At 42.3% G+C, this 27,874-nt stretch overlaps 3 protein-coding genes across 4 annotated transcripts in view; 1 reads left to right on the top strand and 2 right to left on the bottom strand.

Annotated features, from left to right (window-relative positions):
* Positions 1 to 5,257, bottom strand: part of LOC117448402 (protein NLRC3-like) — a 33,967-nt gene extending 28,710 nt beyond the window's left edge. Inside the window, exon 1 of the mRNA XM_034085685.1 lies at positions 5,202 to 5,257. The gene's annotated coding sequence lies outside the window, so the exon portion shown is untranslated. The remainder of the gene's footprint in view (positions 1 to 5,201) is intronic.
* Positions 1,035 to 22,686, top strand: LOC117448405 (D(4) dopamine receptor-like). The gene is made up of 5 exons (XM_034085689.1): positions 1,035 to 1,617; positions 10,151 to 10,263; positions 19,643 to 20,031; positions 20,161 to 20,355; positions 21,929 to 22,686. Exons 1-5 carry the CDS (start codon positions 1,345 to 1,347, stop codon positions 22,144 to 22,146), a joined length of 1,188 nt encoding a protein of 395 aa, XP_033941580.1. The 5' UTR covers positions 1,035 to 1,344; the 3' UTR covers positions 22,147 to 22,686.
* A 3,040-nt stretch (positions 22,687 to 25,726) lies between these two features.
* The window catches only part of deaf1 (DEAF1 transcription factor), a 22,875-nt gene continuing 20,727 nt past the window's right edge, over positions 25,727 to 27,874 (bottom strand). For both annotated transcript variants that reach the window (XM_034085325.2, XM_034085326.2), the window contains exon 13: positions 25,727 to 26,472. In XM_034085325.2, coding sequence (XP_033941216.1) covers positions 26,371 to 26,472 — 102 coding nt within the window. In that variant the 3' untranslated portion in view covers positions 25,727 to 26,370. The remainder of the gene's footprint in view (positions 26,473 to 27,874) is intronic.

The raw sequence follows: 27,874 nt of genomic DNA, 5'->3' as shown, positions 1-27,874 counted from the left end.
GCACTTGATGTTTATTTCGTTAAAGCTTTAAGATGGAGATGGACTAGTGTTATGCGCAGTGTGCTGCCATATTGAACGGCACCCGGGGAGCAGTGTGGGGAACGGTGCCTTCCTCAGGGACACCTCGGTAGCACTTGGTCTTGCCGGGACTTGAACTGGGACTGACCTTCCAGTTGCCAAGCCAAGTCCCTATCGACTTCGCCACCACCACCCCTTTTATATTGATGATACATATTGAATAAAGGATCTATTTGTTATGTTATACTTTCCATCACTTTTATTTAAGGAAAATATAGGAGTAGCCTGTATCAAGTTCACCTTAAATCTGTGTGATTTCATTCATTTAAAAATGTGGATAAAGACACTTTTAATGCAACTGCAGCGTAAAATAATGCAATTTTAACGGGGAAAACATTTATAGTATTTCTATCTATTATATAGTTGTTTATACATATTATCATATTGTTCACTATTAGACTTATAATTTAACTTTAAATAAAGTTGTTGATATTTTGTATGCAGCATCCTCTCTCTCTCTCTCTCTCCCTCTCTCTCTCACTCACACACACACACACACAAACACACGCACAGACACACACACACAGACAGACAGACACACACACGCACGCACGCGCACACACACACACACACACAAACACACGCACACACACAGACAGACAGACACACACACGCACGCACGCGCACACACGCACACACATAGAGAGAGACCGTCTCAGCTCAGGGACTGAAGGACACAGTAAAGCGCAGCTGATAAGCGGCTTTAATCGGCTAATTTGGCCCTGCAGTGGCCTTTGCAGGAGGTGAACCCACCGGAGCTGAAAACACCGACACACTTCCCGGGGTGTGACCGCAGACACACTCCGGCTGCTGGTCACTCTTGCATCGAAGGACACACAGATATCCGCTTCAACTTTCCAATCATTTAAGCGTCTTTTAAGCTTTGGATCGATGTGTTTTTACTTTTTCACGACGGTAAGAAGAGGGGAAGCGGAACTTTGAGCAGCTGTTCAATAATGATGAGTTAGGGGTGTCTTACTTTGCAAAAGAAACCTGTTTTACGCACAGTTCCTTGGCGTAAAGAGCTCACCACGGTAGATTTGAAGAGCAGCATTGAGACTGTGAGCAGCTGTTTAATCATCATGAGTTAGGGGTGTCTAACTTTATCAAACCAACCTGTTTCCACCCTGTTTTACGCACTAGTTTTACGCACCTGTTTCCATCCTGTTTTACGCTCAGTTCCTTTGCGTAAAGTGCGCACCGGAGCTTCTTTTTTTGCTCCATGACGACCCCACAGTAAGGGGACCATAGTCCGGCCCGGGCTTCATGAGAGCCCGCGGGCCGGACCGTGGGGCGGACATGGCTGGGAACCTGAGCGGAGAGGTGGCCCCGGAGGCGGCCTCGGGGGGTTACAACGTGCCGGCCCTGGTGGTCGGGGTGCTGCTGATCGTGGTGATCATCGGCGGGAACCTGCTGGTGTGTCTCAGCGTGATGACGGAGAAGGCGCTGAAGACCACCACAAACTACTTCATCGTGAGTCTCGCGGTGTCGGATCTGATGCTCGCGGTGCTCGTGCTGCCACTCTTTGTGTATTCCGAGGTGAGATCCGAAATCAAGATTCAAGATGCAAGGCTTGTATTGTCATGTGAGCACATAGCTACAGTGTAGTTATGTCAATGAACAGCTTAGGTCAGAGTCTCCTCCAACAGTGCAACACAATAAAACAGATACTAGTGCAAGTAAATTAAAAAATTAAAAAACGAAAAGTAAACAAAAAAAGGCAGACTTGGAGAGGAGCAAAAGGCATCACCGAGAACCCGAAAAATATATTAGGACTATTATTGTTTACCGCGTGCAGAGGTTTGGTTGGTTTCTGCAGTTAGATTTAGTCCAAAATGCCACCTTAATTTAAAGTTAAGTGTTTGTTTCAAATTAAGCGAATTTAAGGATGTTTAGTTCATCCAGGATGTTTGCACAACATATGTTAGTAAGCAGTGGTGTAAATGAACTACGAACATTTACTCAAGTAAACAATATTGAGGGAAAGTACTACACTTCATTTACGTAAGGGTTATTTGGAAATGTGAATATATGTTATGCAGATCCAGGATGCATTACACAACATCTGCAGAATGTTCTTGGTGTAGTATCAGATCATTTATAAAAATGAAAGTCAATGGCCCTTAACTTAACTTGACCATTAACATGTTAACTAAGGAGAAAGCATTCTTTATAAATGTTTATAAAGTACTTTATTGTTGCTTTTCGAGAATTGTATGGATATCTTAATTTGAATCAAAGTGTTTGGCGTGATTTCTGGATTTAATTGAGGGTTTTGTTAAGGGTTTTTTGTTCATCCCGGATGCTTTACCCAACAGCTAATTGATAAGATAATTAAGGTGACATTATTGTGCCCCTTATCAGTTTGTTAAGTACTAAAAAATAAGGTGAAATCTTTGCACACCTCTGAAATAGATTTTAAGGGGTTGTTAATAGCTTTTGAAAAAAAAGGTGTCTCCACCTTAATTTAAATGCAATTAAGTGTGTAATTGTGTGTCTTCTCATGTTGTAGTTTTATTTACTCAAGCCGCTAAAATATAAATATAATATTTACATACAATAATCTCAAATCATCTGAATTTATGCAACTTTGGATAAGATGACTTTTTCTTAAAGTCTCTCTAAACTCTGATATATCTTTTGGAAAACTTTAGTGACTTTATAAAATTGCCAAATTATTGTATTACTTGAAGCTTTTTTAACTAAAGATGAGAGAAACCCATCCAGTACTTCCCCTCTACGCCCCGCTCCTTTTTTGGGTGAAAACATTTGCTGCCATTTGACTTGCTATAAAAACAGATCCTGAGGTTTTTGGCCAATCCCATCCAAGAATTAAGAATACTGTGCCATTTTTACAATCTACAACGAGCAGTGATGGTCAACTAGGCAAACTATTAAATACTGTCATTGGAGATTGATGATTGGCGTCAATATTTAGTTCATGAAATCAATACAGGATCAATGTCCTGTAAGTCTGCCATTGGACGAGTGGCAGGCAGCAGCTAACACTTACGGTACGTCCACACAGCAGCTTTTCAAAAATCTTGGAGCTGGGCGTGTCTGACAGCTCGGGGATTTTTTGCGAGCAATGCGACCAACAACCAATCACATGAATCTCCCGCCCCCGACATACAAAGCAAAAAACCCCGGGGATTTTATGCGAGCAATATATATATATATATATATATATATATATATATATAAACTCCCCAAACAGGCGAAAACCTACCAGTTTCCCCCACTGTCTCTGCCACCTCCCTCCATGCTGGTTCCTCCGGTTTGTATCCCGGTAATAGTTCTGGTCGTAAAGAACCGGGTGATTTGCTGCCGTAATTTCTCGTTTGGAATATGAGGAAATGAACTGCGGTCTGGTTCTCCCTGCTTACAGCGCTTCTACTGTCAGATTTGCATAAACGTGTTTGATTGGCTGACGCTTCCAGCTCAGCTTCAAAAGTTGAACATTGCTCAACTTTTGAATCCTGGAAATCCTGGAAATCTTCGCTTCGCTCCCCCACAATGCAGTTCGGGGAAAAGCGAGGCAAAGTGACGTCACCCCCATTCAAAGTCAACGGGCAGAGAAGCGTTGGAAGCGGTGGAAGTTTCTTCTGAAGCTGCTGTGTGGACGTACCGTTAAGGTTCCCTGTGGAGCATACAGTCACTACTTTTACTTTTTACTTTGCCGATTGACATTAGCCTCATTAGCATCGTTAGCTGTGAGGATTCTTTGTTTTCACTATAAAAAGGGCGGGGCAGTTACTTTTGCCAGGCAGTATCTTAAACTGGCATTGAGGAAAAGTGGTGCTCAGAATATAATATATAATGGGGTTGTATGACATTTTGGGAAATAAATACATAAGCTGATGAAGATCAGGCTGTACGCTCAAAAGCTCCAGAACAATGGAGGAAGTGGGGTTTGAGGGGGGGTTCTTGTGTTGTCATTTATGTTTGGTCAAAAATAGAACCATTAGACTCAGATGGATAAATGATTCAAATCCCCAACACGACCCAAAAACCCAAATCCTGCAAATCCATAGGTCTCATTGAGAAAACAGCTCTGAGAGTCCTGGCCAAAGATAGGCAGCAGCTCAGTTACAGACAACTTAAAACAAAACTCAATCACAGTCACAACAAGATCAGCCAAAGTATTTACAGACACAGCTGCTCCAAAGTCATTTAGAGTCGCTTTGAGTCTGAGACCAGCTCTCTGAGTTTCAGCTCATTCTGCAGCTGGTTCAAAAGCCACCGGAGCATCGTAATCAAACGCCTTCTTTCCAGTTCAGGACAGACTTTTGGGACAGTAGGAAGGAACAAGTCCTTGGAGCGGTATAATAATAATTTACAATGTTCTAATCAAAACATTCATTTAATTTATGGGTATATTTTACAGATGTTTTATTGTTAATTGATCCATATATTTTTTTAAATCTATATTTATCAGTGTTTTATTTGATATCAGTGATCATGGTTTTAACTCTGCGTACTGTCCCTTTAAGAATCGGGATTCTAGCCGACCTTCAGCTGCAGCCCCGCCCCCTTTATGACGTCACTAAGTTCGTTCCCATGTCATGGCCATTCCTACTGATCATATCACCTCCTGCTGAGCATCACTGAAGTTAATACTAGTAAAAAACAGTACACGTTATCAGCTTCAAAAGGCAGACAGCAGTTACTACGGAAACAGGTTCAAAGCTGAAGGCGACTTACCACCGTGTGTACAAATGATATAAAATGAAATATGTAATTGTCATGCCTTTTTATAAGCAACACTTGTAACATAACACCAGATCCCTTGCTTTGGACAGTCCAGAACAAATCTACTATTTAGATTCTACTTTGTTTAATAGAGTCAATTATAAAGATGCTTTCAAATACAGGAAATATGAAAATAAGTACAAGCTAATGCTAGCTTTAGCTGTATGCTCTCTAACCTAACTTAACCAGAGTTTACATTGCAGTTGTTTTGTGGCTGTTGCTAAAGTAAATGTTGAGGTTTTTATCTTAACTGACACATTTATATTGTGTAATATTCTTTATATGGTCAAATGGATGTAATACAGTCGGATTCAGATTTTAATCCATCTTTGACTAAATGTTAGTCAGTGATGTGTCTGTAGTGAACTCACCAGTGTTTGCAGAGTCCTGCTGTGTTGTTGAGAAGAAGCTGCTGGATTCAGTTGAGTGTGTCTTCAGAGAAACAGAGACTGCTGTCGCGACAAACAACAGCTTTAATTTCTGGGAAATATAAACTCTTCTCTTACAATGTGGTTCAACCTGTCAGTGGCAGTTTGCCAAGAGGGAGTGGAGGAAGAAATGTTGAGGCTTGTTGTTTAACTTTGTGACGATGCATTTTACAGCTGATCCAAGAGGCTTTTCAAATAGTGAATTGAGCATAAGTAGGAGTATTTTCTCAATACATAAAGGACATCTCTTTACACATCCGGAGATTCATAGCTATATTTCACAACGCTGTGTTATGGTCCCTGTTTAAGAGCAGCTGGTGAAACATTTCCTGTTTGAAAATGGGTTTGTAATTAAAGGTCCCATGACCTGGCCATTTCTACTGATCATAATTCCATCGTTGAGGTCCACTAGAATAGATTTATATTGTTCAATGTTCCAAACTCACATTGGTTTCTCAAACAGCATCTCTGTGTAGTATGTGTATTCACTCTCTGTCCTACACGGCTTGTTGGAGCTCCTGCCCCCCCCTCCCTGTGAGCCCAGTGTGCTCTGATTGGTCGGTACGTTGCGAGGCTCGTTGCTGCTCGTTGCTGCTCGTTGCTGCTCGCCGCAGCTGCGAGGAGCAGACAAGTTTCCGGGTCGGCGATACAGCGAGACAGCGCGAAACTCATCCTGAGCACACAAACACTCACAGCTGAAGTAAAAACAATAAGTGTGGTTTGATATTGAGAAAGAAAAAGGTTTATCGTGCTGTGAGAATGGGTCTGCGGAGAGGATTTCTCCACCATCCCAACTCGCCTATTACCAGCGTTCAGGGAGCTCTATGCAAGTCAATGGGACTCCCTGTTAGTTAGCCAAGGGGTCCTGGTGTGTGAGGTGCTCCGCGGATTGGTCCATTTGGGCCAATCCGGTCATTTGTTGTTGATGTGGGTGTTCACACGTCACAGAACCCAGGAAGTAAACAATGGAAAAAGAGAAATGTCCAACGAGGCGTTCAGGGGCAGCAGACAGGTCTTCTCGGTGTTAGAGCTTGACTCGCTACAAGGTGTACTTTGAGGGTTTGTGACTGCAGACCGTTCACATGCAGAAAAACCTTCACAACACACGGGGACGGGTGATAACCAGAAAGCATGACATGGGCCCTTTAATACAATATTATATTAATATATTGTATTATTAATTAACTCAGTAATTACTCCGCTTACCCAAGCTCACAGGAAACAACCCTGTTTTTTTGCAGCGATCACGACTGACATCATATTTTAATAATAACAATTTAGTTAAAGTTTGAACACAGTTACAATCAGTCTTTGTCTATTTGAGGACACCAGATGAACTGTACATTCCTCCGTAGGTCGTCTCACATCCGGGGTCGAAGGTCAGCTGAAGGGGCCCCTGAAGCAACAATGGGGATTTAGGAAATCCATGAAGACAATAACAACAAGTCTGTGTTTGTCACATAGCGTTGATTCTCTGGAGCCTGTGCGTTTGCTTATCCATGCATCATGTTCTTTCACTCATCACAGTTCACCTTTTGTTTGTGTGGTTATCTAAACTGCTTTTGTTTACAACATTGGAGCACAACAAGTAATTTGTCATAGATATTATATTAATAAGTAAGAGCTATTATGAGAGAGCTTTTATTAAAGAGAACACTTTAATGTTTCTTTAATTAAGCCCCAAAGACCCCTTCGGCGGGTCTTTTGTTTTTTCACGACACTGTGTCTCAGGTAGTGCTGCGTACCTGGACTCACATTCAGGTTCAGGTCCGGACTCTAGTCCAGAGGTTCAGGTTCAGGTCCGGACTTATAAGTCCGGACCTGAACCCATGGCTTGTGTCAAGTTGTGCGAGTAACTAAAGTGAACTTATTGTGAGCTAATTATCAATTGAAAATTAACTCATAATCAACTCAAATTCAAACTCGTCAGGTTTATTGTGCTCCCTTCCAACTTGTGTCCACATTTCTCTACAAAGTACAAATGTAAAAAAACAACTTGTTGACACTTAGTCTACAAATGACTTATGACAGCAACTACAGTGAACTACTACAAAGTTCAAACATTTATTTCATTTACCAAACTAAAGTAACCAAACAGTCCCTGAGCTGACTGAGCCTAAATCCCTAAAACGTTGCTGAAAGGTAGAGTGTAGAGTAGACTATACGCATTACACTGTTACACACCTACTATACAGTATAAGCTACACTGTAGTGACTGACTGTACAGTCAGAGCGTACTGTACTGTCTGTACACCATGTATTTTCCACAACTCTACATGTGTACATTATACAGTACATACTACATACATAGTGATGTACATACATACTGTTAGAAATTCAAATCAATGTTGATATGGCGTAATTTTGAATTAAATACACTAATTTAAATTAGTTTTATTCTGAAAAAACCGGAAGTTCACACTATTAACTTAATACTTTTATTCTGAAAATTATTCACTTCCGGTTAGCATTAGCATGTGGCGAAATGCTACGTTTTCAAACCGTGAATCGAAGGTGAAATGACATGTGATGTTGTACACTGAGCACACTGGGATTAGCACTCATTTATTGACGCTGAATAACGTTTATCAGGGAATGTTTAAATAACCACAGACACCAGAATATACGTAAGTGCTAGTTTTTTTACGCAGCACTAGTCTCAGGGCATCTTAATATTTAAGAACCTATTAATGTGTTATACCAGATTAACGGGAATAATCTCAGCTAACTGACGATACAAACCATTTTTACCAAAACACAAGTCTCATAAGAAGCATCTAAATGACCCATGAGCGAAAAATGCTAACGCACTTTGGCAAAGAACTCAAGATAAAAGTACCCTTATTACTTATCGTAGCTGCACATACAAGATATCCGATTAAAGATGAGGTTCCACAGATTATTTAAGTATAGTATCATCCCTGAGCGATCCGAACTCGCGACAGGGGAAGCAAACACAGACATCACAACACGTACCTTTACGGAGCTTTTACGGGAGATCGTCTCACCGTAGCTGTCAATCTGATCAAAAGACGTGTTCAATGGCATTACAACGAGAAAAAACGCGGCTGAATCGGTTAATCCATAGGTTGGTAATGTTTCTGTCGCTTTGAAAAAATTATTTATAATCCATAATTCCATTTGTATGTAAAAATCGGAGAGTAAAAGTTAGCTGCTAATGGTAGCCACCAGAGTTATGCAGCTTCCGGTTTTGGCTATGCGTCACTCTCACTCCTTATTTGGTAATGTGTGTGTGTATGTGGGAGTTCCCCTCGATTCCATTGGCTCTGACGGTTAGAAAGAGGTGTCAATCATTAAAATCGATCAAGGGGGGCCAGAGATATGGAAAATCCACCCAAATGACCCCAGAAGTGTTTTTATTTTTGCTAAATCCCTCTAAAAAGGTCAAATTTCACTTGTTTTGCATCAATCTTGACACAGGGTACTTATTATATGTTGTAGTTTGGATTCCTAAAGCTTTTAGTCTACCATCCCATCATTCAAGGGTAGTTTTCACTATAAGTCTTTTTTCTTTTTGGACGGACACATTTACATTTGTTTACTGTGTTCAATCTGAATTTACTTTAAAATAAAAACATCTATATTGATTCTGACACTTCTACATCCAACTCACAGGTGTAACCTTGCTTTGAGAAAACAGATTATTAATGTACCCCTTTTAGAAGCGAAGATATGGACATTTGTTCTGGGAATGTCATTTTCGAGCCTGAGACCTGAAAAACAGGCTCGGGCGCCTTAACAGGTTAAATAAACAGTAGTTCAATAATACTGTTGAAGCTGTATATTGATTTGTTATTTCATGGTGGCGGTGGGATTGGTGCACCAGACGAGCATGGGGTTTTTTACCCGGGAACATAGGATATTCTACAGGAGAAACCACACGAGAGGCAACCATTGTTATGTGTAGAGAATAAAAGAACAAACACAATGTTTTCGTCTGGACATCGACTATTTACCTGCGTTAGGATTCGCTCTCTGGTGCCCAGCGGCATATTTAATTTAAGTTACGCAGGTTCTTCCTTCAGGCTGTATAACCATCATGGTCCCTGGTAGACCCCGCACACATAACAACAAAGACTATAACACCCCTTGTTGTGGAATACCAATTATGTGCATATGTCGTTGATAGCTGTGCAATATATACCTGGCTGCTATCTCTCTCAGAACTGTTACAGGATGTGTATTTTGTAAATTGTGTTATTTTTTTATCTTTAATATTTTGTATTGCTGCTTCTTAGTTAACATTAAGCTTTCTTGGGTTATTTTCTTGCTGTAACAAATTCAAACGTACCCTCTATGGGACGAAAAAAGGTGTTCTGATTCTGATTATTTTATCTCTTTGTTTAGCCGTCACAAATACTAAGTATTTATTTATTGTATTATTTCTGCTATTACGGTTAAATGTTTAATTTTATAAAAATTTTAACCATGTATTGTTTTACGTTGTATATTGTCATGCTTAGAGCTTTTAATTGCATTCACATTTATATGAATATATATTTTAATGTAGTTCATAATTGTTATATGTAGGATTTGTATTTATTTTATTTTACAGTATTTGTATTACATGTGCAATTATGAGTTTAATATTAACTGCACAGATGGTCCATTTATCCTATTTCTTATATTTGTAATGTTTATAATTTAATTTAAGTAATTTTTTTGCATTTTATTTAGTTTTTATATATTTTTATATATTTTTAAAACAAATGGTGCATACATGCAATATTATTTTAATAAAGTAAAAGCAAACACATATTATTGGCGCTGTTGAGAACAGTACTTGAGTAAATGTATTTAGTTAACTGTGTTTATGTGTGTACAGCTTGTATGTTAATGTTGATAAGTAAACATACTGTGTGTTTCTTCAGTTCCAGGACGGCGTGTGGACCCTCAGCACCTCGGTATGTGACTACCTGATGACGATGGACGTGATGCTGTGCACCGCCTCCATCTTCAACCTCTGCGCCATCAGCGTCGATAGGTAAATATTATTGCCGCAAGGGATTGTGGGAAGACATTATCTCACATCCCTTAGTATTTGATGGTTCATAATTCCCTATAGAGTCGTGCAGTGATGATATGTTTGTAGGCTGACCTGGAAGGTAGCATCACAAGGCGTCCCTCGACAAAAAGCTAACAGATTTTTTCGTCTGATTACCAAATATTTCAGAAAATAGGATCTCCACACGTAAATGATACTTATATGTTTTTTTTTAAAGATTTTTGAAGAGTAAATGCGATCGTTCAAGGTAAATAGCTAACGTTAGGCTATAAAGGAACTACAGCACGGTCACATGACTTCACTTCAACACCGCTAAGCTAAAGGTGGCTAATGTTGGGCTATAAAGGAACTACAGCACGGTCACATGACTTCACGTCACCTCCGCTAAGCTAAAGGTGGCTAATGTTGGGCTATAAAGGAACTACAGCACGGTCACATGACTTCACGCCTCCACCGCTAAACTAAAGGTGACTAATGTTGGGCTATAAAGGAACTACAGCACGGTCACATGACTTCAAGTCACCACCGCTAAGCTAAAGGTGGCTAATGTTGGGCTATAAAGGAACTACAGCACGGTCACATGACTTCAAGTCACCACCGCTAAGCTAAAGGTGGCTAATGTTGGGCTATAAAGGAACTACAGCACGGTCACATGACTTCACGTCACCTCCGCTAAGCTAAAGGTGGCTAATGTTGGGCTATAAAGGAACTACAGCACGGTCACATGACTTCACGTCACCACCGCTAAGCTAAAGGTGGCTAATGTTGGGCCATAAAGGAACTACAGCACGGTCACATGACTTCACGTCACCACCGCTAAGCTAAAGGCGGCTAATGTTGGGCTATAAAGGAACTACAGCACGGTCACATGACTTCACGTCACCACCGCTAAGCTAAAGGCGGCTAATGTTGGGCTATAAAGGAACTACAGCACGGTCACATGACTTCAAGTCACCACCGCTAAGCTAAAGGTGGCTAATGTTGGGCTATAAAGGAACTACAGCACGGTCACATGACTTCACGTCACCACCGCTAAGCTAAAGGTGGCTAATGTAGGAACTACAGCACGGTCACATGACTTCACGTCACCACCGCTAAGCTAAAGGTGGCTAATGGTCGGGGTGATGAGGTTCAGTCGTCTCATTTAGACACTTGTTAGCAACCCCTGATTTTATGACACATAAAAGCTTCACTCAATTACAAGTGGGTTGTTTACTGATGTAATTTATGTTGTAGGACAGACCTTGAAAATCTCTTCAACTTATTTCAGACATCCAACTATCAACCCTTTCAAAAAAAATTGACTTTGAGATGAGGGAACAGGAAGTAGTAAAATGCCAACACATCTTTATGGTTTTAGGACTCACTGCACCGTGCTATGCTAAAACGGAAGCATTGAGGCACCTTTTCTTAGCATTTAGAGAATTTGAACAGCATACCTACCACTTTATAACTTGGGTTATTTCACTCAGTCAGGAAGCTTCACAAGCAAAATAACTTTTCCACCAAGGTGTTTTTCAGCTTCAGTCAGGGTCATCCAGCTAATTAATCAAAACCAGAACCCTGAGGTCTTCGGCTCTCCATCTGAAGGTCGTCAGGGTCAGATCATCGAGCCACAGTTCACTCTAATGCGGAAATATTAAGACAACCTTTTTGTCTTGTTCCTGTAATAGCCCCAAAAGAAGAAAAATGAGAGGATGCGTCCGCGGTGATGAACTGCCGGCATCACTCTGCACTCGTTAGTTTGACACAATGAGATTATCCGAACTCTCGGGCTGATGTTGAAGGATGAAACTCTGGAGCTGCCCCTCAAAGCTGATGTCCCAACTCCAGATAAATATGATTAGAGCCGAGACTGATGGAGGCAGTGGAGCTAACGGGGACTGATGCTGATGATCTGAAGCTTTTTAGAGGTTTTACTGTCTGAATAATTTAACAGAGCGAGCAGGAAACAGACCGTGAAGGTCTGCAGAGTCCACCTGGCTTCTGGTTCCTCTGCAAGTTTGATTTAACATCAAACTGACCGATGACCTGATGTCATTCAGTGATGGATTACTGAACAATGCCACGGCCCCCAGGACTGAGTGGGTCTTTGAGACAGAGGATGTAGACCAGGGGTGGGGTACCTGCGGCCCCCGGGCCGTATACGGCCCGCGAGACAATTTGGTACGGCCCTCGAGGTAATTTATAAACACACGCAAAAAAGAAAAAAATTAAAGAAATCTAGACCGCAAAAAAATTAAACAAGCGAGTGCTTGTTTTTCCTGGCCAAGGTCAGGGTCCTTGAACACAACACAAGCCTTAACGTGTCATCACGTGGTATATGTCTCGTCTGACAGGGGTGCAGTTCTGACGGAGAGCACCAGAACACAGCTCCACTCCTGCACTTCCAAAAATTGCAGTACCGATAAGGAGCCGTACACATGCTGCAGTTTTTGCGTGGCTGTGTCTTAGTTTAAAGCCCGGTGGCGATCTCTTCATCTGTCATACTGAGCATACAGTCAATAACTTTGTTGTTATTAGCATCTGGTTAGCTAGCTATGCTAACAAATATAAGAAGCTTTTTCTACAACCAGTGAGGTAAAGGCACATCTTTATATGATCATTATAGTTGAATAATAGAGAATAAAGTAAACAGGTATAAAATACTATATAACAAAAAGTTGTTATTAATAAACAAGAATACAGTTTGAAAGTGGAGTGATATGTAAAATATCCATAAAGAAAAAGAAATCTGCTTACAGTTCTGTTTCATATGGGTGTTGAGAGATGTAGCCATAGATCTCTTAATGTTGCTCTCAAAGTGCAAAAATCTTCATGTCCACATGAATAAGAAACTAAATTTACATTTGCACACATCTTGTGTCCATATCTTTCTGTTTTGGTGGTCATGCCACCAGGCCCGCCTTAACCTGCCATCAGGCCCTGGGGCTGATGGTTTTGTAGGCCCCCTATTTAAACAACAAATCAAAGTCATGTATAGCCTCGGCAGGCTCTGTGATCGCACTTCTCCACTCTGCTCTGCGCGCGCCTGGTCCTCTCCTCCAGATGAGTGACGTATCGGGCCTCCCTCATGTATTTGTCCGGTTGCCGTTGGCTCCCCTCCACGTAGCAAGTCCTCGTCGTCCTCTCCATCTCCTCCGACAGATAATGTCCCTCCTGTCTGTTCTTCCTCTCCCACTACTCCATCGCTATCAGAACCAGACGGCCTACTTGGCTCCGAGGCCCCGCGGCCGGCACCGCTACTGCTCGGTACAGAACTCATCTGTCCTTCCTCCTCATCCCGGCCTACAGGTTTCAAATAACCTGGAAGCTTCGACATGTTTTGTAATAGCTGCTTGTCTCGAAACTACTTTTCCCTCAACAATTTCCTTTCCCGAGCGCCACTCTCAAACCTTTTCTTCTCAAACTTTTTCTCCTAAACAACCTTCATCTGTCACTCAATCACTCGCAATTTGAATACGTCACATGTGAAACATATTCTCATTCTGATTGGCTGTTAAGTGGTGCCCAGTGACTGTTTCGGAGTCATCTCTGGAATCCATCGATCTGATTGATTAGCGGAGCAAATTATGAAAATACTACGGAGGGAAGATATTTTCGTTTGGATTACTGGTCTGGGGGAAGCTCACGTGTGTGTGTGTGTGTGTGTGTGTGTGTGTGTGTGTGTGTGTGTGTGTGTGTGTGTGTGTGTGTGTGTGTGTGTGTGTGTGTGTGTGTGTGTGTGTGTGTGTGTGTGTGTGTGTGTGTATACGTGTGTGTATACGTGTGTGTGTGTGTGTGTGTGTGTGTGTGTGTGTGTGTGTGTGTGTGTGTGTGTGTGTGTGTGTGTGTGTGTGTGTATACGTGTGTGTGTATACGTGTGTGTGTGTATACGTGTGTGTGTGTTTGTGTAATTTTGCGTTTGTGTGTGTTGTGTTTGTTTCCCGGGCAAAACACTCACGAGAAACACCGGCTGTTGTTATGCCTGCTGTGACGTCAAGTTACTCCGTTCTCCGCTTGTAATTATGCCGTTACAAGTAGGGATGCACGATAATTATCAGCCCGATAATTATCGGTCCGATATTAGGAATTATGACGTCATCCCGATAAACCCGATACCAGTATTAATAGCCCCGACAATATACAATATATTTTTTGGGTAAAGAAAAAGAAGAAAGACTGCGGTGTGGGTGGATCGGGATGAGGGGCGCTTGTTTTTCACTCGGCTCCTCCCGTTTTGCCAGTACTGTGGTATTAGTGGTTTAGGAAGAGGGGAGTTCTTCACAAATCCAGCGCTCCCTAATACTTCGAACCTGATCAGTCACCAGAAACATCGCCATCGCTACGATGGTGTGTTAAAAGCGTACGAAGACAATAATATAATACAATACAAAGTGTGTGTGTGTGTGTGTGTTTGTGCGTGCGCGCTGGAGCTATGTGCAACTGAAGGCATATGCTCGAACCGGAGCTGCCTGGAAGTTGCAATCATGTTCATGTATCCGTGCTGACTTCTCCTACAATGTCCCGCTGTCTGCTTCCTGCATCAAGTCAAGTGCTCGGCGCAGTTGTGGCGAAATGTCGCTCCTCTGTTTTCATTTAAACAGCTCCTTATATCCGTTAGCGCAGCTAGCTAGAACCAGATGCTAACAACACCAATGCACGTAAGGTCTCTCTCGCTCGCTCGGGCCACACATACACACACCCTCCCGGTCCTCCCGATGGCCAGTCGGTGCCTGCCGGTGAGCTTGGAAGTGTGGTCTGCCACAAGCGGGCGGCAGGAGCGGGGCTGTCAGTAGATGGTATTTTAATCTCGATGCGCTCTGAAACTACGGGGCGGCCAAGGAAAAAAAAAACACATGCGTTAATCACGTTAAAATAATTAGTGGCGTAATTTTTTTTTTGTTATTGGTGTCGGGCTTGAGAAGCAGAAAGTTATCGGTATTGGTATCAAAAACCCAATATCGTGCATCCCTAGTTACAAGCTTCAAAGCTGTATTTATCATCTGAATTTGCCGAAACAAGTTTAATATCCTGAAAGCCAAGACTTTGTTTATTTGAAACCAGATGAAAACAAACTGTAACAGACCCTGTCGTGTTATCTATGATTACTATACTCTTTTACGTTCATAATTTCAGCCGGAGGGAGGGGGAGTGAGTGGCAAGTGAGAGCTGTCATTTTCCCTTTACAAGCTTCAAAAATGTATTTATCGTGTGATTTTGGAAATAAAATGTTCATATTCTGAAAGCCAAGACTTTGTTTATTTAAATGTTTTTTAAAAACATCCGAAATAAAAAACTTTTTTTTTTTTACTTTTTTAATTGGCTCATGATAGGCCCCTGATCTCCGTAGGCCCCTGGGCTTCAGCCCAGGTCAGCCCGTGCATTAAGGCGGCCCTGCATGCCATAACCGTGCACGTGAATGCATGTGCGAGTCATGGTAAGATATCTGGATTAAAAGGTTGCTTTTCTTTGCACAGCATGAAAGAAAGGTGAAATGAATGGGCTGTGATTAGTATTTTTAAGCAGAGGTCAATAATGTGTACGGCCCTCGGAGGATGTTGAAAACATTGAAATGGCCCTTGAGAGGAAAAAGGTTCCCCACCCCTGATGTAGATTATGTAATATTGTCACCACACCAGAATGCTTTCTGTCCATGTTGTTGCTCCTGAAGTCCTAAGTTCAAGGACTGATTTGACATTTTGGAAAAACCAATTAGGTTAGCTTAGCATAAAGACATGCAACCACGTCGCCTGGAAATGGATGTTGCCGTATAACTAAACTGCATCCTCAAATACGATTCTAGGGAATTATATTTCCCCGGGTCGCAGTTTTTAATGCGTTGTTAAAATGATAAATTAAACAAAAAACGGTAAAGCTTAGAAAACATTTCCTGAATTCAGACTTTTTTCTCAGACCTCAAAACAAAAGATCACTTTTGGCCTGATCCCCAAAATGTGGCCCTTATCCTCCTCCTCCGTAGAATAGGAGTGAAAATAGGATTTCAGATTATAATTTGATCACTCGAAAGTCAATAGGAGTTGATAAACAAAACGTCTCTCCAGAGGTTGAACCCTTTACATTTCAATGACGCCATGACCTTTCCTCTAGCAAACAAACTGTACGTATTTAGTTTAGTTTATTTGTTTATAGTGTCGTGGACGGTTCCCATTAATCAACTGTTACAAAAAACAGTAAACGGGGCAGTTTTAGCCAACATTGCTAATGTCCAGCTGTTGTCCAGATGATAAGGACACCTTTTTAAAATCACAATACGTCATCAGCATTGAGAGGTGAAGTCCCTCGCTTTCCGGGGGAGCTCCATGGGACCTTATTTCGGAAAAATTATGTATTGAAGTCAATGGAGAGACAAAGATTATCTTTCGATCCCGTTTGAATTGTGCCTCGAATTACACATATGATGTTTGTCAATTTAAAAGATAATTTTGCAAGTCAAACAAATAAACCCTCACATCGTACAAGGAAAAACTTCCGGAGAAACCCCACAGTTTAAAGGGGAACATGGGAGAAACCTCAGGGAGAGCAGCAGAGGAGGGATCCCTCTCCCAGGACGGACAGACGTGCAATAGATGCCGTGTGGAAATTGAAAAGATAATACATTTGCAACATAGGTAGACCGAATGTTTGGAAATGCATTTTTCCAGCTGTTGTCCCCGGCCAGATGATAATGGACACCTTTTTAAAATCACAATACATCAACAGCATTGAGGCGCAGTGCCTTTGACAAACTGCAGTTTCATTTACGGCCATCAAACACTGGAATATTCTTCTAGTTGAACTTAAAGCCTGTTCTGACTTTAACTCTTTTGATCTTAAGCAACCAGTCATGCCAACATTAATTACACTGTAATCAGGGTTTTTCAATCTTAACTGTATTGTAATATTATATTTTAACTGTTCTATGTATTATTGTATTGACCTGTACTTAAATCATGTTTTATAATTGTTTGTGTGATAGAGATTATGCAATGTGTGTTGATTGTTATGCCCAAGGACTGCAGATGGAAATGATTTATTAGCTCAAATCTGGCATAATCCATCTCTTCTCTTTTCCGAGATGAATGTATTTGTATGCATGGTCCTTGTTGAAATTAATACATAATAATCAGAAGTATTAGTTATAAAGAAAGGATGAAAGGATTTAAAGCTACATACTAAAACTCAGTGGCGAACCGTCAGATCCTTCAAGGTATTCAGAGAACACCCTGGAACACAAAAAAATCGATTTAATTATATAAATAAAATGTAAATAAAATGAATAAATGAGAATGGTATCTGTGTTGATCTGTAATATTACGGTGTTACGTTGATTTGTTTGTCCTTCTCGGACCATGCACTACGCATTTCAGTGGTTTTGTGTTAGAAAAGAAAGCAACCAATCAGATCTTGTTCTGGGTCTCTGGGTAGAACATCCTTCAACCAGGTATTCTACATCCTTGATCGAAGGCCCTGGCCGTTGCACTGAATGAGAGCGTACCTTTGGACTGACAGTTCGATCAACCAATCAGATATTGATTTGTAGCCAATGGGCGTGTTCTTTCAGAGTTCCCCTCGGTTCCAGGGTATTCTAGAAGGCCCGCTAGTTCACTGGCTCCAGACTGAGGATCTAGATGAATGCGACGAAGCAATTCATGCCGTTGTATTGTTTTTAACGTTTAAATGACAAGTGCAGCAGGTGAAGATGAAGTTGTTGCGGAATTGTTGTGAGTTGTGGTGACCACCTATTTAACCACTGGGACAAAGTTCAAACTTGGAACTACAGTTGCGGTTATTGTTCCCACACGGACATGTTATGGGTTACCTATAAATAGTGTGTGCCCTCTTGGCTCTCTCTCTTGTCGACCCGGGCTGCGACCCGACAACATGTCCTTTGCAGCTTGTGAATAAATTACTATTCTTGCACCTTCCTTGCACCGCCTCTGGCTCCATATCTCTCGGCACTACACTGGTGACCCTGATACGTCTTGAGAAGTTTCCGGGACGGAGCCGAACACGGCAAAAGGAACTCCAGTTCCTTTCTCGAAATGCCGGGGTTTGATTGGAGACGTCCGTGGCTGCCACCGGCTCGGTGCGCACTCCGCAGAAGGCTGGAGACGTTGCTCGCCGTTCCCGCATCGGCTTTCTATCCAACGGGGGGACGATGCACGATGCAGCAACCCCATTGCTACCTCGTGGGTTTGTTCTTCGGGGCGTGCGGATGCACGTCCCGCGGCTAACCACGTGGGGCTAACGACGGCTAGTGCTAACGGCTATTGGCCCTTTTGAGTTTTTTTCTGGTGCTGGAGAGGAGGTTCGACCAGCCGGTTGACCTCATGTGGACACTCTCACCTTTTTCACCACCTCGACGGCGGTTCCAGACGCCACTCACGTTTTCATCGACGCCTGGGTGGTGCACTCCTGGACCCCGTCATGCCTCAACGGTTTTGGACATCGCCCATGCTCCATCGGCCCGTGGGTGGCGCGCTCCGGAGCCTGTCTGGCCTCTCCTGCCTTCCGGGGATATCCAGACGCCACTCACGTTCATCGGCGCCTGGGTGGCGCACTCCTGGACCCCCTCTCACCTCGACAGTTCCGGACGTCGCCCATGCTCCATCGGCCCATGGGTGGCGCGCTCCGGGACCCTGTCTGGCCTCTCCTGCTTCCCGGGGATACCTCGACGCCTGCCGAGGACTTCGTGCCCGCCGGCGTTGTGCGTCTGCCTGCAGCCGGGTTGCGCTCTTTCCTGCTGGGTTCTCCGCGACACCTAGTGCGGCCCCCTTACGACGGCCCGTTCCGGCCTGCCCCCGGTGGGGGTTCCCTCGCCCTCGTTAGGGCCCCTGCCCTCTCCTGCGGCCCCCTTACGTAGCCTGTTCCATGGCTGTTCCGTGGCTGTTCCTCACCTGCGGCCCCACCCTCCTCGGCCCTTGTGGTGCTTCCTCCACGGACGTGGGGATATATTTTTTTGCCATGTTTGAATTCTGGGGTGGCTTGTGTGGTGACCACCTATTTAACCACTGGGACATAATTCAAACTTGGAACTACAGTTGCGGTTATTGTTCCCACACGGACATGTTATGGGTTACCTATAAATAGCGTGTGCCCTCTTGGCTCTCTCTCTTGTCGACCCGGGCTGCGACCCGACAACATGTCCTTTGCAGCTTGTGAATAAATTACTATTCTTGCACCTTCCTTGCACCGCCTCTGACTCCATATCTCTCGGCACTACAGAGTACCCTTTTCAAGACGACAATTCAGTGAAAAGACGGACATTAAAATGCCGCGGAGGGGGGGGGGGGGGGGGGGCTGTGTGTGTCTACAGAAGTTCCAGTTGTGATAGACACGGTTCGCCACTGCTAAAACCTTCTCTGCCGCGTTGCAGGTTCATCGCTGTAGTCATCCCTCTGAACTACAACAGGAAGCACGTGGACATGCGTCAGACGGTGCTGCTGTCGGCCACCTGGGTCGTGGCGCTGGCCGTGGCGTCGCCCGTCGTGTTTGGCATCAACAACGTGCCGGGCCGCGACCCCACCGAGTGCAAACTGGAGAACGACGACTACGTGCTGTACTCGTCCGTGTGCTCCTTCTTCATCCCGTGTCCCATCATGCTGCTGCTGTACTGCGGCATGTTTCGAGGCCTGAGGCGATGGGAAGAAGCTCGGAGAGCCAAGTTGAAGAACAGTATTCTGGACTGCCGGAAGCTTCAAGAAACGGCCACTGCACTGCCGGCACTCGCCGCTCTGCCGCCATTACTGCCGCCCATCATCAGAGGTGGGAAGTAGTGGAGTACAAATACTTTGTTACTACTTAAAGGTCACCTATTATGCAAAATGCACTTTAAACACGAGTATCTGTACTTCTACTTGAGTAAAGGATGTGTTTACTCTTGCCTCCTTATAGCGAGGGAGCTGACGGAGAGTCCGGAGCAGCAGTCTACCTTCAAGTCCTCCGAAAAGTCCTCGGAGTTGAAGGGCGGCCCCGTGCCCACCGTCAGCTTCACAGAGATCAAGTACAACCAGGAGCCTCGCCGGAGAAAAACGGCTAAAATCAACAACCGGGAGAGGAAGGCCATGAAGGTGCTTCCTGTCGTTGTAGGTAAGGTTCACTTCCTGTCTAACGAGTTACTACTATCATATGTATCGGTATGTACTATCATATACAGTATGTTATGAGCCTATATTCCTGCTACTGCAGTATTTTTGACCTTCCAAAAAAAGTCCAAGTACTCAGGATGCAGATTGTCCTTCTTTTTTTTACAGTATTATATTATTAAAGATTTATATTGAACAGTTTTTATCCACAATTAATGACTGGATATAAAATGGGCGCTGGAAGGTACCTGAACGCCTCACACCCATCTGATGTGTGTTCAGAGGCACTAACGCAACAGTGAGAAAAGGTCGTCCTATTAATAGCAGTGAGTGTTGGTTCTAGTGCGTAAGTGCTTCTCTTTAGCACACAGCGGCTAATCCTGCAGCTCCTTAATCTGAAATCCAGTTATTACGTAAAGCTTGTCCCATGGTCTCATGGACCTCTCATTAGCTCAGGAGACAGCATGTCTTCACAATAATAAATCACTCATTTGCAATGCAATGTATCAAATTCATTTCTGCAGGAAGAGAATCAGATTACGTTTGGTGTTGTGCTCCTCGCAAGATTCTTCCATCGTAAAAACAGTACTTTACAAGTCAACTTTAGCTTTTTTAAATAAAAGATTCTCACAACCCTTACCATCGATTTAAAGAGGCCCTGTTTTGGGGGTTTTAGTGCATGTTAACGGTGCAAAGGCTGAAATCCCTGTGAGAGTAACTGTAAATCTAATGAGAATATCTAACTGATACATTTTTGAGTGATAGTTAAAAGTATTGTTTGTAAATATAAAATAATGTAAGCTTTAAACCTGTAACCCAATTTCTTAGTACTCAGAATCCTGACATACTTTTTTTTCTCAAAATGTAGACTTTTTTTCTCATAATTCAGATTTTTTTCTGGGCCCTCAAAACAAAAATCCCTTTTGGTCAGATCCCAAAAAGAATTCACATGTTGCCCTAATCCTCCTAGAAAAGTGATATTTGAAATTGGAATCTGATTCTATCACTTGAAAGTCAACCGGAGTTGATTGCTTAATTGATAATTAACTCAACGGGTTCTTCAGTTGTGCTATTTGGGAAATGTGTGTCAGACATCCTCACCTAGCCTCGCGTGGTTGGCGAAGATTAGAAGCCAAGGATTAGTCACTTCCAAAGTGCTCAGCCTGACCTGAGAGCAGCAGTTTGACGACTTTCTTCTGCACCTGTTGGTAGAAAGCAGTTCCTTGTGATGGCTCCACAGGATTGTTGACATCCACCTGGATTCATCTTATTATTATAGACACATGCATTTTAAAGCATTTGGACTGTACGTTGTAATGTATTATCTTTTCAATTTACACACGGCATCTATTGCACGTCTGTCCATTTTGAAATGTATTTTCCTGAATGATATGGACCGTTAAAGAGTTCCAGCTGAGCATGGCTCTGTAACTGACTGTTTTCTGTACTACCAACCTTACGCATGTCATGTTTGATAGTTATGTTGAGCATACTGCGCTATAGACCCTTGGAAGTGAGTCACTGTAATGTTTCAGACAAAATGTAACACCTGACTTCTTCTCCCGGTCTTCCTGCAGGTGCCTTCCTGTTCTGCTGGACTCCGTTCTTCGTGCTTCACACGGTGAGAGCTCGATGTCAGGACTGCTACGTTCCTCCGGCTCTGATGAGCGTGGTGACGTGGCTCGGATACTTCAACAGCGCCCTGAACCCCGTCATCTACACCGTGTTCAACACAGAGTTCAGGAAGTTCTTCAAGCGGTTCCTGCACAGCTGCTTCTCCAAGAACGCCTCATGAACACTCAAGATGCTGCAGGAAGAGACGCCTTTTTTTATTCCAACGAGACACTACGGATGTTCTTTTAGGGTCTGTCCATTGTTTCAGTGATTTTTCTACATAAGAAAGGTTTGTTTGAGCTTCCTGTGAAGAGGCTAAAGAACAAACTACCTCAAACCAACGAGAACGGATTTTATATGTCGGATCTTTTTAGAATAAAGGTTTTTATAAAAAAAGACTCCAGAGAGATGCATTCACTTGTGTTGAAAACTATGGGACATATTTGATCCTACAGACTAATAGAAATGAATTGTGTGAAAACGATATGACTCTTTTTTCCTGTTATTACATTTAGCGTAAATGTCCTCTTCTCCCTCCTCCTCATCGAATCCAGATCTTCATCATCTTCCTCTTGCCATCTCCTCATCGAATCCAAATCTTCTTCATCCCTTCTCCTCATCAAATCCAGATCTTCTTCACCACCAGTGTCTAGACCCCAAAAGGGGGTTTCCTAATATATTCACGGCTGCACTTCCCCCTTAAGATATATACGATCGGGGATCAGGGCCTAATCGCTCAAGACTATTAACATTTCCATCATGGCACATGCGTAAATAAATGTTCTTTAAACTAAAAATGAAGTCTCTCCTGATTGAAATATTCTCTATCTGTATCCTGCAGGTCAGAAATGGCTGAAAAAGTGTATCTGTCCTCGTGCTTTTGGCCAATTTTGTGTGTCTAATACTTAGTAAGGAGGCCATAATATTTTTAACTCATGGCTGAAGTTAAGTTTCTCCAGCTCTCCCCAGGTTGGCAAAAAAATGCATCTCAAAATGCATCAGATCGATGCTTTAAAATATGGAATATTCAAAAATGTCTTCCGGGGGAGCATGCCCCCGGACCCCCCTAGAGGGATAATATCCTTCTCACCTTTTTCACCCCTGACCCGTTTTCATGCCTGGTCTTAGTTTCATCATCCAATTAAAATGTTTATATCAAACATTCGCTCCAATAAATAAACCTTAACAAATAAATAATGAGATGAATAAAAAACACTAACAAATGACAATTAGGAAGGTTTTATACAATACATTATATCTGTTTTATTCTGACGCTGAGTTTTAGGACGTTTTCTCTCAGACTTCAATCATCTCAAGATTCATTTTAGCAGCTGAATACGAAGATTATTTATTTAAGTTGCTCACCGTCATCAGTCAGATGACGTGTCTCCTGATAAATCACAGCTTACACGATGACAGAAAAGATGATAAAAGAAAAAGATGACATTTGATTGGGTGTCTGCTCACTGATAGAGAAGCCGCCACACAAACTGTAAATGTATACAAAAACGTCTTCTTTAAATCAGTCGCTCCCAAACCATTTCTCCTTAAGGGACCCTTTCCTATGAACAACTAAACTGAAGACCCCTGACTCTTTTCATCCTTCTTTCCAATCATATTATATATTAGGAGGATTTGAACATTCTTTCATGAATGACTCTGTGGTGCAGGGGTGACGTATTTACCCGGAAGTAAGCTGCTGGTTCCCTTGACAAAAAAGCAACGGGATTTCTCCATAGGATTTTGCAAAATAGCTCGAAATAAGGTCTGTGGAAAACGAAGCTGTTTGATATATGCACGTTTTGTTCAGCCGGATAATATCCACATGTCTACCCTACTTTTATAATGTTCGAATCATAAATGTAATCGCCAGAAGCTAAATGCTAACGTTATGCTATGAAGGAACTACAGCCGAGTCCAGCAGCACGACTTCAACGTCACGCCAATTTAAGATCCATATTCAAACACACAGATTATAGGGCTGTCAAACGATTACAATTTTTTATTTTAATTAATCACAGCTTAAAAATTAATTAATCATGATTAATCACCATTCGAACTATGTCCAAAATATGCCATTTATTTATGTATATTGTTGTGGGAATGGAAAGATAAATGAAAGAAGACGGATATATCCATTTAACACACAGTATCTATGTTTATTATAAAATGTTTCTGTGTGTCAAAATGAAAGACAACCCACACACCTATCAATCATCAAACCGTGGGGTCTTAATTCATTACGTGTTGATTTCTATCAACGGGGGAGTACTTCAGGAAAGTCGACAGGGGGGGCGCGCTAGTGGAGTACTTCGTGACCACAGAGTGTGAACGTTGTGATCAGCTGTTTTAGCGCAGTTCTCCAGTGAAGGGGGGAGTCTCCCTCCGCAGCCGGTTGGCGTAGTTTTGGCACAATTCCGTTGTACAGACCGACGTTAACAGCAGCCCTGTCTGTGCACACGGAGACCGACTCTGTCGTCCGGTGATCGAACCGCCTTCTGGAAAAGTTTCACAAGTACGTCGGTACGCAAATGCGCTTTGTGACACAAGAGATGGTACGCATTTCAGATTACATAACCTGCGTACCAGTTATGTGCACCCCTGTACTACAGCAAGAGTATTCTCCGTCGGGACTTCCTGCAACAACACCACGCCGTTATCAAAGATGTTCTATTGAGAAGACGATCACTACGTGACAAAAGTTTTCAAAACCGTGGCTACTGAAATCAGTCTTACTAACTGCTGTCTGTGCAATTTACTCCGCGCGAGTTGGCAGACTTTATTTTGCTTACTTTAACATCATTTTTCATGGTGGGGCTAAGCCACTTCTTGGTATGGGTGTAGCCTACCCCAGCCATACCCTGGCGCTGCCACTGGTGGCACGTATGGGGCGGGCCATTCTGCACATGCGTTAAATATTTTAACGCAATTAATTCAAAAAAGTAATTACCGCCGTTAACGTGATAATTTTGACAGCACTAACAGATTCTAAATGGTACAAGTTGAAGCGTTTGTTTTAACAGTTTGCAGGAGTCAGGTACTTGCTTTCAAGCAGAACAGGGCAAACTAACTTAGAGTGTTTACGTGTTCGGCGTAATGACGTACAACGGCCTCGACGACTTCTGTAGTCCTATTCAGCCACTTGGTAACAACCATCGTTTTTCAGACACGTAAACTCTTCAAAAATCACCAGTGGGGTCACTGCTGATGGATTTAAGGTCGTAGAACAAAACATGATCCGTCTCTTAAATGTGTTTCAACCACAGACCTTATTTCCAGATATTTTCCAAAATCCTATGGAGAAATCCCATTGGCCGCTTTCACACCAAGTACTTTGCCTACTTAGTTGCCCAGCACTTAGTGCACTAAGGAATATCATCAGGAGAGGACTCTTTAAAGTAGAGACACTACTGATATACACCTGAACATCAGCAGGAGAGGACTCTTTAAAGTAGAGACACTACATACTGATATACACCTGAACATCAGCAGGAGAGGACTCTTTAAAGTAGAGACACTACATACTGATATACACCTGAACATCAGCAGGAGAGGACTCTTTAAAGTAGAGACACTACATACTGATATACACCTGAACATCAGCAGGAGAGGACTCTTTAAAGTAGAGACACTACATACTGATATACACCTGAACATCAGCAGGAGAGGACTCTTTAAAGTAGAGACACTACATCATAATTGAATGAAAAAAAGAAACACTACAGCTATCTCTTAAAGATAATCCTTTTTTTTTTTAATCATGTCCATACAAGATATTATCTTATGAAAAGATGTTCTGAACTGAAACGTTCACATTATATAAACTGGGTCTTTTAGTTGGAAGCAAACACACAAAGAAACCTTGTAAACAATATAGTCACTATAATTGTAAAATAAGAAAAATACCATTAACAAAGGACAACCGATAGCTCATGTCTTCCTATCAGCCAGGGTGCGGCGCGTTAATTTAATAATATTTCCTTTTAGTTTATCGATGTGTTGACCTTTATTTAAACCAGGACTGTCTCTGGACAGAGATTCGAAATTAGTTTAGAGTTAAAGGTCGGGAAAGTCTGTTTCATCAACAGCAGAAAAAAAAGATTCACGGAGGGAAGACGAGAAATAAAAAACACCATTAATTAAAAAACGTATAAATAAAGTGAATTACAGATTGATTGATTGATAATGACATAAGTGGTTATCTGCAGCCCTATGGCATATTTTCTGGAACTTCTATCAACAAATATACAGTTTATCATGTCTGTAGTTTCAAATCGGGACGTCCCAGACGTTCCTCTTCCTGTCGAGAGGGATTTCTCACAATAAAAGTTCAAGTGAGGAGATTTTAAGTTTTGACATCTTCTCCTCTCGGCGCCATATAAGGACTTCCTGTCTGATTGCTCCTTCATTTGACTTTGTCCAGTTCCAGGGCTGTGATTGGCTCCTCTTCCAGAACAGACACGCCCCCAGATGATTGACAGCAGGTGTGCTGGTGCTCCTTCCAGTCCTGCAGGAAAAAATATACAAAAAAGCTTCAGATTCAAGACAGAATTCTGACTTTTTTCTCAGCACTCTCAGAAGTCAATTTTGTTTGTTTAAATAACTCAAAATGCTGTCTTTCTTTTTCAGACTCATCTCAGAATTTTTTTCTTATAAATTAGGAGAGTCAGAATTTTTCTCCGAATAATGACTTTAAAGGTGGGGTAGGTAAGTTTCAGAAACCGGCTCGAGATACACTTTTTGTTATATTCCATGGAATGCTCTTAACATCCTGATAGCAATGAATATCTTAAGTGCTTTGACAAAAAATCCATAAAAAAAATGTCATCTGTGGAAGCCGTAGTACTGTAAAAAGTACAACCAATCTGTTTAGCCGGGCCGGCTAAAGTAACTGGATGGCCTACCTGCCTGTCAGCCTTCCATCGGGGCACAAACTTATCTCGTGCCCTCATTGGTCATGTGCGCGTTCGTGTGTGTTGGAGGAGGGGCTCTCTAAGGAAGTGGCAGATTTTCTCCGGTTGTGTATTTTCAAATTCTAGCGATCTCGAGCTGGTTTCTCAAACTTACCTACCCCACCTTTAAACACAGAACTGCAAAAAAGAGTTTGCTTTTGGTCGATTCTAAAAGCACTTTTTTTTGTACATATGGCCTAAAGTCATTAGAGGTCTATAAGAAATCGTAAGACATTTTTACTCGTAAATTTAAAGTTAAAGGGGACCTATCATGCAAAATGCACTTTTGTACATCTTTTATACATGAACATGTGTCCCCGGTGTGTCAGGGAACTCACCAAGTGTCAGAAAACACAACCCTCTCTCTTTTCCTCCGTACCCAAATCTCTAAAAACGGGGCTGCAACGGAGCTGATCCAGATTTGAAATTGTTCTGACGTCAGAAATGAGGAGCTCCGCCTATTAGGGTTGCCAGAAACTGACCATGATCAAAATCGATTATTCGGCAGCCCTGGCGAATAATAATCGATTATTCGAAAATATATATATATATACATTTTTTTCCCGATTTTTTAAAATAATATTCGATTATGGAGACTGTAGCGAATATTCGAATAATCGCAGGCATCCCTACCGCCTATATGGCCAACTCTCCACCTATCAGGGGAATGGGGGGTTGCCGTGGCATGGTAACAGCATGGTAACATGACGCTTGTGCTGCAGCTCATTTGCCACAGAACCAGCCCTGGCAAAAACAGCCACTTCTGCAATAGCATAGTTTTGCACGATGGACGTATAAAGAGAACATGTTAACAACGCTGAAGTCATATCACATCTACTCTACCCCTTCCCACTTCCTTACCGCATTACATTGTGTTTTAATGTACATTATTTAATTTCATATTGTGTTCTTGTACTTATCATATTCTATTTACATGTACATAGACTTTTTGCACTA

Source organism: Pseudochaenichthys georgianus, chromosome 6 (genome assembly GCF_902827115.2).
Source record: "Pseudochaenichthys georgianus chromosome 6, fPseGeo1.2, whole genome shotgun sequence".
Taxonomy (NCBI): domain Eukaryota; kingdom Metazoa; phylum Chordata; class Actinopteri; order Perciformes; family Channichthyidae; genus Pseudochaenichthys; species Pseudochaenichthys georgianus.
Note: the sequence above shows the minus strand (reverse complement) of the source record. Positions and strands in the feature narration are given on the sequence as shown.

Bases quoted from the DNA above. Each gene is read 5' to 3' on its own strand.
- LOC117448405 (XM_034085689.1), top strand. From the start codon at position 1,345: ATGAGAGCCCGCGGGCCGGACCGTGGGGCGGACATGGCTGGGAACCTG. The intron at 10,264-19,642 runs GTAAATATTATT...GCCGCGTTGCAG, and splicing joins TGCGCCATCAGCGTCGATAG to GTTCATCGCTGTAGTCATCC. The intron at 20,032-20,160 runs GTGGGAAGTAGT...GCCTCCTTATAG, and splicing joins ACTGCCGCCCATCATCAGAG to CGAGGGAGCTGACGGAGAGT.